Source organism: Echinops telfairi, unplaced genomic scaffold, assembly GCF_000313985.2.
Source record: "Echinops telfairi isolate 266 unplaced genomic scaffold, ASM31398v2 ScPeMD7_2;HRSCAF=8, whole genome shotgun sequence".
In the NCBI taxonomy this organism is placed as follows: domain Eukaryota; kingdom Metazoa; phylum Chordata; class Mammalia; order Afrosoricida; family Tenrecidae; genus Echinops; species Echinops telfairi.
In genome coordinates this window covers 4,253,637-4,263,971 of record NW_022103898.1, presented here as the reverse complement: position 1 = coordinate 4,263,971, position 10,335 = coordinate 4,253,637, and the positions used below count along the sequence as shown (strand labels likewise).

General features: G+C 55.2%; 1 protein-coding gene across 6 annotated transcripts in view; it reads left to right on the top strand.

Annotated features, from left to right (window-relative positions):
- Positions 1 to 9,264, top strand: part of TRMU (tRNA mitochondrial 2-thiouridylase) — a 14,986-nt gene extending 5,722 nt beyond the window's left edge. For 2 of the 6 annotated variants that reach the window (XM_004700632.2, XM_045291854.1), the window contains exons 3-11: positions 149 to 255; positions 722 to 844; positions 5,424 to 5,596; positions 6,350 to 6,403; positions 6,480 to 6,546; positions 7,461 to 7,561; positions 8,562 to 8,706; positions 8,833 to 8,915; positions 9,000 to 9,225. In XM_004700632.2, coding sequence (XP_004700689.1) covers positions 149 to 255; positions 722 to 844; positions 5,424 to 5,596; positions 6,350 to 6,403; positions 6,480 to 6,546; positions 7,461 to 7,561; positions 8,562 to 8,706; positions 8,833 to 8,915; positions 9,000 to 9,140 — 994 coding nt within the window. In that variant the 3' untranslated portion in view covers positions 9,141 to 9,225. Of the gene's footprint in view, positions 1 to 148; positions 256 to 721; positions 845 to 5,423; positions 5,597 to 6,349; positions 6,404 to 6,479; positions 6,547 to 7,460; positions 7,562 to 8,561; positions 8,707 to 8,832; positions 8,916 to 8,999 lie in introns of those variants that run through there. The other 4 variants (XM_045291847.1, XM_045291861.1, XM_045291849.1 and 1 more) reach the window with 4 other exon arrangements.
- Positions 9,265 to 10,335: the final 1,071 nt, after the last annotated feature.

Here is a 10,335-nt window from a genome sequence, read left to right as displayed (position 1 = left end):
TGCAGAAAGGAAATTGCAGTCTTGCTAGGGCGTGGAGAGCCTTTAAGGAAGTGATGTGACTAACTGGTCTGTGTGCGCGTGTGTGCGTGTGTGCTCTGTCTGGCACCCAGACATGCTCATTGTTTGCTGCTTTTCTGTTTTATCCCAGTGACTTCTTGAACGAGTATGAAAAAGGAAGGACCCCCAACCCTGACGTAGTTTGCAACAAGCACATCAAGTTCAGTTGTTTTTTCCATTATGCTGTGAACAGTCTTGGTAAGTAACTGAGAGCGATGTTTGTTGTTGTTTTGGTTTCAATAACAGGTCATCAGAGATAACGAGGGGCAAACACCTCCTTTCCGGAGGCCAGGGAGCCACGAACACGTGGGTGTTCTGCATGTCGTCCAGAGAAGCAGGAACCTCTGGTGGTTTTCATCTGCTCAGAGCAAGAGTAGAGAGAGAGCGGCCTCCCCATGTTGCCCTCAGAAGTGTTGAGACTTGTCCGGTTGGTTTTAGTCAGTTTGCGGATACAAACCATCGTTGTTGCTAGGTGCCGTAGGCTCGGTTCTGACCCTAGCGACCCAGTGCACTGCAGAAGGGAGCCCTGCGCCACCCTCCCCATCTTGTCGAAGGCCTGCCTCTTTTTCACAGCAGCTGTGACCGTCCACCTGCCTATGGCTTGTGTCAACCAAGGCCAGTGAATTTGAGGCTCACGCCTGGCCCTGTGCTTCCAACTCTGCAGGCGCTGATGCTGTGGCCACAGGTCACTATGCACGGACATCCCTGGAGGATGAGGAAGTCTTCCAGCAGAAGTACATTAAGAGGCCAGAAGGGCTTTTCAGAAATCGATTTGAAGTTAGAAACGGTAAGTCACACGGCCAGGCCAGAGCCTTTGTCCTGTGGACACAGTTACAGCCGCGCAGAGGGTGTAACCTGAGCAGCAGTGCCGTCTCTCTCCACGGAGCGGGTGTGGTTTCACGGCTGACAAGTCCTTCCCAAGGAGCATTGCGGTCCCTGAGGTTCTGTGACTGGGAACAGAAGTAGGTGCCAGGGCGGGGCTAGTGGAAAACACAGTCCCAGTTGATATGCAGTTGTCTCGTCAGTGAGGTGAAGGTTCAGGGGCATTTGAGGAGATGTTTGACAGTAGCACCCGGGCCTGCAGGTGTACGCAGCCTGGCCCCTGTGGTAGAATTCTAGAGGCATGAGGTCAGGTGTCCTGCAGTCTAGTGGGTGTCATGGGATCCGGCATCCCCAGCACGGGTCTTACAGTCGGGCTTTGTGGTGGTGACAGCCCCTGTTGTGAGTGACAGCTGGGGTTAGAAATGCTGGGGAGCGGTGTCTCCCTTCTAGAAAAAGGTAAATGCCGAGCAGGGAACTGGGCCCCTGCTGGCTGCCTGGTGTGCCGGGGTGGTGCTGGGGGTGGGGCGGGTGGGGGTGATGCAAGCCCATGTGATTGTCATGATAGGATGGGCACAGGGCCATCTGAAGCCTTGCTCCAGGTCCATCCTGGTCATCAATGGCTGACTTGGGCCTGGCCCCCGGCCCCAGTGAGGCTCCAGTAGAGGCTGGGGGCTTTTGGGCCTTTGTGTCATTTCAGTGCTCTTAGCACATACAGGTACACCTGCTATTGCCCATTTGCAGATGGGGAAATGGAGGCTTGGGTAGTCCTTTGTACCACAGGTAGAGAGCTGGGTTTGAACCTGGCCCGTATGCTGAACCTGACATTGCAGAGGGCTTCATTCCCAGTTACTAAGCCCAGTGGGGGCAGCAGTGCCCTGCCAGCCACACCCGGTCCCCAGCCAGGGTGCCGTAGCTTCTGGCCTCCATGTCCCGGTTTGTCTCTTTGTCTTCTCCTCCCAGGCTCCCCTTCCCCAGCTCTCACTTGTCCTCTTCTTCCTCCTGCTCCATTCCTCTCCCTTCAGCGTCCCTCCCTCTTGCCCTCCTTCTCTGGAAAGGAAATGCCAAAGGGCAGCTTGAGAAGACAAAGTAAAATAGTATCGTGAAATGTGCACAGCCCCCGAGTCAGAAAACCAGAAAAGAAGAACACACTCGGCGTGTCGTAAACTGAAAGGGCTCAATAGGAAATGCAAGCCTGAGGTTTGCAGTCTTGAAAGATTCTGTGGAAAAAATATTGAATGATGCAGGAAGCAGCAAAAAAGATGGAAAGAATTCACAGAACCACTGTACCGAAAGGAACTAGCTAACTTTCTACCATTTCAAGAGGTAGCGTGTAAGCTAGAACCAAAAGTACTGAAGGAAGAAGTCAAGCTACACTGAAAGCATTAGCCAAGAATAAAGCTCTAGGAATTGATGGAATACCAATAGAAATTTGTCAACAAGCCGATGAAGCACTGGAAGCATTTGCTGATCTATGCTAGAATTTTACAAGATATCTACTTGGTCACTGGATTGGAAGAGATGCATATTTGTACCCATTCCAAAGAGAGGTGACCCAGCTGAAAGATCAAATTATAGAACAATTTCATCAATATCACTGCTTAAGATCATCCAACACCGGTTGCAGCAGTACCTTGAAAAGGAACTGCCCGAGGTTCCGACCAGATTCAGAAGATGATGTAGAACAAGGGATACATTCCTGATATTAGAACACCAGAAAGATACCCACTTGTGTTTATTGACTTATGCAAAGGCATTCGACCCTGTGGATCACTCTTGATAAGAATGGGAATTCAGAACACTTCACTGCTCATTTGGAACTTGTGCATGGAACAAACACACACTGCATGGTTTAAACTCAGGAAAGTTGTGTGTCAGAGTTGTATCCTCTCACCATACTTACTCAGTTTGTATGCACAGCAGCTCAATAGAGAAGCTGGATTCTATGAAGAAGAGTGTGGTGTCAGGATTGGAGGAAGGCTTACTCACACCCTGTGGCGTGCAGATGATACACCTTGCTTGCAGAAAGTGGGAGGACTTGAAGCACTTGTTGAGAAGATCAAGAATTGTAGCCTTCAGTACAGATTGCAACTCAATGTAAAGAGAACCAAATTCTTCATAATAAATGGACCAATAGGTAGCATCAGGAAAATGGAGAAAAGGTTGACGTTGTTAAGGATTTTGTCTTGCTTGTATTCACAACCAGCATTCATGAAAGCAGCAGTCAGGAGATCAAAGTATTGCATTGGGTCAATCTGCTATACAAGAACTAAAGCAATGATGCTATTTTGAGAATTACCTGACCCAAGCCATGGTATTATCAGTGACCTCATATACATGTGAAAGTTGCATATTGAATAAGGCAGACTGAAGAGGAATCGAAGCATTTGAATTCTCGTGCTGGCGAAGAATACCGAAAGTAGCATGGACCGCCAAAGGAACAAACCTGTCTTGGCAGAAGGACAGCCAGAACGCTCCTTCGAGGCGAGGATGGAGAGACTTGGTCTTACATACTTTGGACGTTTTGTCACGAGAGACTAATCCCAGGTGAAGGACATCCTGCTTGGGAAAGTAGAGGAAGACCCTCAATGAGTGCATGGGCACTGTGCCTGCAACAATGGGCTGAGGCACAGGAGCCTCTGGGAGGCTGGCCCGGGACCTGCTGGGTTTTGTGCTGTTGTGCATAGGGTCACAGTGGGTTGGGCTGACCCTGGGACAAGAGCAACAACTCTCTTCCCCTCCTCTGCCCTCCCTAGCCTCGCCCTCTTTAAGAAAGGCGGAGCTTCTCACAGCAGAGGGCTCCCACATATGTACTGGCTGCGGCCTGGTTTTTCTGCCCTCTGTCTGTAGATTACTGCATGCCAGGCCTTAAGCCTGGAGTTGGGGCTGCCCCATGCCTACTCTGTGCACCTGTCTGGTGTTGACACTTAGGTAGGTAGGGACGCTCTCCCTCTCTCAGCCCCTCCCTAGGTGCCGGGGTTCCAATCAACGCCTTGTCCCTTAAGAACAGCACAGCAGATTGACCAGGTGTATCTGGATGTGAGGGGCCAAAGTGGATGGAGGATGTGTGACCACATCTACACACACACACACGCACACACACACACAGAGCCCTGCCAATGGTCCTGGCTCACGGTGTGTGGATTGTGATACATCCATTTATCTGCCAGTCTGTCTGTATGTTTGTTAGGTACAGGCAAACATTGTGGTCGTCCAGGGTGGCAATCAGCCGGGCCTTGGAGAGGACCAGGCAGAGAGCCTCACTGAGGCAGGGTGAGGTACTGTCACCTGCCTGACTGTGTGGCTCTGAGTGCCGAGGAGCTGCTGTGTGTGCAGTGATGCTGCATAGGCCCGCCCTGGAAGACAAGATCATGCCAACGGTCCCCTGCGGTCGAAGGTTTTTGTACTTCGCATCCTGTGGGACTGAGCTCCATTTGGAATGGAGGGTAGAATTGGGCACTCCGCTCAAGGGGCCTGCTGACCTGGAAGCTGGGTCATGCATGTCCTCATTGGACTGGTCACTGTGTGTGCATAGAGAGTGATAGAGGCCTCTCAGTCCAGCACCGTCTTCCACCCAGAGCCTCAGCGCCCTCATCTGTAAAATGAGGATGGCGCCACCCACATGGCTGGTGTGGACTTAGTCTTGAGTGCATTCCCAGCTGGTGAACATGGGCTGCACACAGCTGCCACACCTGAGACTGTCGTCATTGCCACCCAGCCGACGCTGGCTCATAGTGACCTCTGGACAGAGCAGTGCTGCCCCACTGCGTTTTCTAGGCTGTCTGTATGGAAGCCGACTGCTGCCTCTTTCTCCAGTGGCTAGTGGGCTCGAACCGCCAGCCTTTTGGGTTAGTAACCAAGCACTTAGCCATTAAACCACTAGGATGCCTTCCGCTTCGCTTAGTGATAAAGACAGGAAATGCTTCCAGAGGCCCTGCTGCTGCTGCTGCTGTGCCTTGGTGTCTCTCCATCAAGGCTTGAGCCCCAGAGAGGACAGCCAGCGCTCTGTCCAAGGAATACCATGGCCAGCAGTCAGGGAGCCTTGCCCTTGTGCTTGTCACTCCTTTGTGGAACCTCGGCCATTTGGCCAAGGTTGGTCACCTCAAACCCTAAAAATGGTCTTCACAGCAAAATGCAGGGGGCGTCTGACAGACGTCAGCAGGGACTCTAAACAAACCATTTTCCGCATGGACAGGTCCTCAGGTTAGAGGAAACTCGCCGGTGTCCCATCATGCCGGTCCCCCAGATCTGCCAGGGTTGATTCTTTCCTCACTTCAGACGGGCCGGTTTCGCACGAGCTTGTTCACCTTTGAAGTAGGCTCTCATGAAGGGCGAACCAGAGTAGGTTTCCTCAGATGAGTCAGGGTCAGAGGCTCCCGTATGGTGTCCGGGTTCTGTTTGGTTCTGTTTCTTCTTCCCCGGCAGGCTGCGCATGAGTGTTGGCCTTTATGTCTGACGCAGCAGGTGAGTCGGTCAACTGGAGAACCTTGGTCAAGGCAGGCGCCCCTCACTTATCCCACACGTCTCTTGTTCTTTGCTCTTGGCAGCGGTAAAACTTCTCCAGGCAGCCGACGGCTTTAAAGACCAGACCTTCTTTCTCAGCCAGGTTTCCCAGGACGCCCTGAGGAGAACCATCTTCCCTCTGGGGGAATTAACCAAAGACTTTGTAAAGAAAATAGCTGCTGAGAATAAACTCCACCACGTGCTTCAGAAAAAGGAGGTATGATGGACAGTCTGCCTTGATTAGTTACCTGTGTACATCAACCACTTGCATGGTACAGGGGAGTCAGGGAAGTGCATACCTTTTGCCCATTGACCCTGAAGAAGTCATCCACCCACTTACCTGTCTACCCATTTACCCACCCATCTCCCATCTACCTCCCAACCCCCTCCCTACCTTCCCACCCACCTCTCCGTCGTCCATCCATCCATCCACTGTCTGCGCAGGCACCCATCTACCTATCCTCCTACCTGCCTGTTGTTCCGTCCCTCCATTCACCCTCTTCGCATCCACTCACCATCCACTAGTGTCAGTAGTCCACGGTTGTGACGTGTTCAGCTTCCAAGTGTGCACTGTGGTGGGACCTGAGGAGTCTGTGGGACAGACCACGGCCTTCCAGAGGGGCACACAGCCAGTCAATATGAAGCCGCCTGGCTGGCAGCAGTGGAGCGGGTTCTGTTACAGCCCCATCCTCCTGGGCTGGGAGAAAGTTCCAGGGCCCCACTTCTCCCCTGACATCCCTTCGCCCTGCTCACTGAAGCGTTGATTTCTTGTCTTTCTTTGGTCTCATCTCGGCATGCACTTGAAGGTGTGGATATGCATGACATTGTGGAAGTGGGTGATAGGGTCCAAGTCTAATAAGACACGCCAGGAGAGGAGGAGCCCCGAGCTTGAAGACAGTCCCCTCTGGGCCAGTCACTGTGCTCAAATGCCTCTTGCCCTCCTGGCTCATGACTCCCTGTCTCATTTCAGAGCATGGGCATCTGCTTCATTGGTAAGAGAGACTTTGAGAAGTTCCTCCTTCAGGTGAGTGTGTGAAGCAGAGGTGGGGACTTGGTTGAGTCCTGGGCTGGGTAGCTCAGTAATCCCCTCTGCTTTCCAGTATCTGCAGCCTCGGCCTGGGAACTTTATTTCCATCGAAGACAACAAGGTCCTGGGCAAGCATCAGGGTGAGGCCTTGAGACCCCTGAATGGGTGGGTGGGTGGGCCTGGGCACCGGGCCCTGGGATCCGCCAGCCGGTGGATTGAGTGGTAGTCTCAGCAGTTCAGCCTTAGCTTGGGCTAGAAGTCTCCATCTTTCAAGATGGGATCTCTTTTTTAAAAAATAGTGTGTTTTCTGTGAAATTTTACCCAGCAAATAGGCTCCCATGGAACACATTCTTACATGAACTGTTCAGGGACATCAGTTCCATTTTTTTGAAAAGCAATTTTATTGGCACATAATTTATATAGCATATACTTCAATAAGCCAATTGTTCATTCATATCAGGGAGAATTGTACAATCATTGCCGTATCAATTTAAATCACCATTAACACGAGTTGTGCAGTCATGTTCTAGTGTTCCATCCCTGCTCCCGTCTCCATTTCCCACTCCTGAGATCCCCCCTCCCTCCCTATCACCCGCTCCCACACTTGCATCCCCTATCAACCCTCTATCCGTTCATGTCACCATGCATCTACTGTGCCGGTTCCACTTTTGACTTTGACAGTGTGTCGCCGTTCTCATCCTTTCTGCTCTGTGCTAACGTCTCTAGGACTCGACTTTCCTCTTACCTCTGCTTTCAAGTAAATGCTGACCCTCGGGCCTCATCTCCATGGGCTATTGCAGGAGCAGTCTCCAGGGCAGTGGGGACCTCAGGGCATCGTCTAGGTTCTCCTGAGGGTGTTTCTCTGCCTGTGCAGCACAGACGCTGAGGAGGAGGCTGGCGTCTCTGCCGGGGTGGGGTCAGGTAGTGGGTGGGGGTTTCAGGTCTCTATGAGCACTGAGGCCCAGGGCCACTGGCTGCCCCCTGGATCCCTGCTGCCCCCCCTGTGGGAGCTGGGACTGGCCGCCAGTTTCCCAGCATACCTGTGTGTCCACAGGCTGGTTCCTGTATACTTTAGGCCAAAGAGCTAGGATCGGCGGCCTGAAGGAGCCTTGGTATGTGGTGGAGAAGGATGGCGTCAAGGGGGACGTGTTTGTGGTGAGTGCGGTGTCCTGTCTCAGGTGATGAGCTCCTGCTCAGTGTCTGCGTGTGTATATGTCTGTATCTGTGTATGTCTGTGTGTATGTGTGTATGTATGTCTGTATGTATGTGGTGGTAGTGGTGCCTGCTTTTCAGGTGGAGGTGTGTGTATGTGTGTCTGATCTTTGTGTGGGGGGTTGTGGTCTGGGTGCTGCTTTCCAGGTGGAGGTGATGCTGGGGGTCCATCTCAGCAGCAGCCGCCTCCTCCTCCTTTCCTAGGGGTCTGAGGCCAGGCCCTCTCAGGCCTCTCTCGTCCCTCCTACCTCGTGTTGATTGCGTGACCCACGGACTGTGGCCCGTGGGACAGGGCCTGCCCTGAGTGCGGAAGGCGCAGTAGTAATGGCTGACTAGACCGTCAGCTGCCTTCCGCATTTGAAGCCCCGAGCCATCACTCTGCCGACTGCCCTAGCCCGGGGCTTCTGAGTTAGACCAGGTCCCCTGCCCCGGGACATCAGGCAGTGAGGGTCTGCAGAGGCTTGTGGTTGTCACCACTGAAGGGACATGCCACTGGCATTCTAATGGGTCAAGGCCAGACAACCCACAACCCAAATCTGTCCCTGCTACTTCACTGCCCCGCACATCTCAGCATCTCCTCACCTCGGCCTGTCCCTACACCCCTCAGCATATCCCCACACCTCCGATTCCCCCACACCTGTGTCTCCCCGTTCCTCAGCATCCTCCACCTCAGTATATCCCCACACTTAGTCCTCCCACACTGCAGCATGTTCACCTGTATCTCAGCATCCGCCACATCCATGTCCCCACACCTGTTTCCCCCCACCCCTCAGCATGCCTTCACCCCTCAGTCCCGGACCTCTTGATCGGCTTCCCCGTCCACATCCGCATATCCCACATCGCCCCTTTGTGTCTGCTCCTCAGCATGCCCTCCCCCAGCATGTCCCTGGCCTACACCATGCCAAGGGCGGGCCGGTGGTCACGGCTGAGTGTGTGCCCGCAGGCGCCCCACGTCGACCACCCCGCGCTGTTCCGGGAGCTGCTGCGCACCAGCCGCGTGCACTGGATCGCCGAGGAGCCGCCCGCCGCCCTGGTCCGCGACCGGATGATGGAGTGCCACTTCCGCTTCCGCCACCAGATGGCGCTAGGTGACAGCTGGAGGCGCCGCCGGGCGGGGCCTGGGGGAGGCCGGGGCGGGGCAGCCCTCGTGCGCTTCCCTCCCAGGGCCCCGGTGAGCCCCCGTCTCAGGTCGCTCCCCTCCCCCCGCCCCCCAGTGCCTTGCGTGCTGACCCTCAATCAGGACGGCACCGTGTGGGTGACCGCTGTGAAGGCCGTGCGCGCGCTCACCCTCGGGCAGGTGAGTTGGCCGTGGGGTGAGGGGGTGGCGTGGGCAGGGCCTGCCCGTGCCCCGGCCTCTGCATGTGACGCCTCCGTCCTGCAGTTCGCTGTGTTCTACAAGGAGGGCGAGTGCCTGGGCAGCGGGAAGATCCTGCGACTGGGGCCATCGGCCTACACGCTCCAGAGGGGCCAGAGCAGACCTCGAGTGGCCTCCCAGGGCCCAGGACCAGACCCCGCCCCTTGACCCCAAGTCACTGTGCCGCTAGTGACTTGGGGACCAGTGTGGCCTGATGGGTGGGGCCCCTGATGCCCTGCCCACAGGAAGCCAGTGGGTCGTCAGCCTGCTCCAGGACACAGACCCCAGCCTGGCCAGCGCCGATCTTCCCGAGCCAGACCTCCTCCTGCTGAGAAGCCTCTCCCCGCCTGCCCCCCAAACCTCTCAACCCCACTCCCCACCCCCCATCCTGTGGGGCAGGGACAAATAAAAGGAGCCCTGGGATGTGGAGTCTGACTTGCCTGTAGGACAGAGACCCCTAGCGGATGCCTTTGGGGACTGACATCTGCCCACCTCTGAAGGTGGGCTGAGTGGACATCAGGGGCAGGGAAAGGGCGGGCCACCCACACTGCACCCTGAGGGAGGGTTGGCCCATGTGGCCCTGTCCTCCAGAGTGCGACCCTCCAACTCTGGATCTCAGGCTGGCAAGGCCACGCCTGGGGTCCCCCTGCCCTACAGCAGGCAGTGTCTGGCTGGTCAGTGACGTGGAGAGTGGATGAGGGGTCCTTATTCCCGAGGCCAGCCTCTGCCAGCACCACATGTCACTAGGCCCTGCTTCTGCAAAACAGACATGCATAGAGCCTTCCAGCCAGACGTCTTCAACAGAACCTGGGTATACTGGGAGGAGAGAGCCCTGTGCTGCTGGGAGAGCCAGTGGCTGGGGCCGGGCAGAGGATGGCTGGCAGGAGGGTGGCTGGGAAATGTGGAGGGAGGGGCTGGATCAAGCATGGTACAGGGTGGCTGAGGGGCCTGCTCACGGACGCTAGGTCAGGAAGGGTGACAGGTGTTCTGGCCTGGGCTATGTGGGTGAGACTCTCCAGATAGCGGGCACACTAAGAGGAAGAAGGTTGATGGCTTCCTGGGAACTGACCCTCACAGAGTACCCCATAGAGACCCAGAAATGACCCAAGTTTCACTGAACCCCCCCGCGATCCCCAGTTCTGTACAGACTTGGGGGGCATAGCCAGGGAGGGCCTCTAGCAAATCCAAGTACAGTGTCCTGCTAGCAGGGAGGGACAAAGGGGGAAAACCCAGGCTTCTCCCTCTCCTCCATCAGCACCCAGCCTCTCCCTGAGTCCTGAAAGGCCCAGCCCCCTGGGGTGGGGCTGAGAGTGAGGACGGTCCAAGTCTGGCTGTGGCTGCCCACGTGCACAGGGCAGTGTTA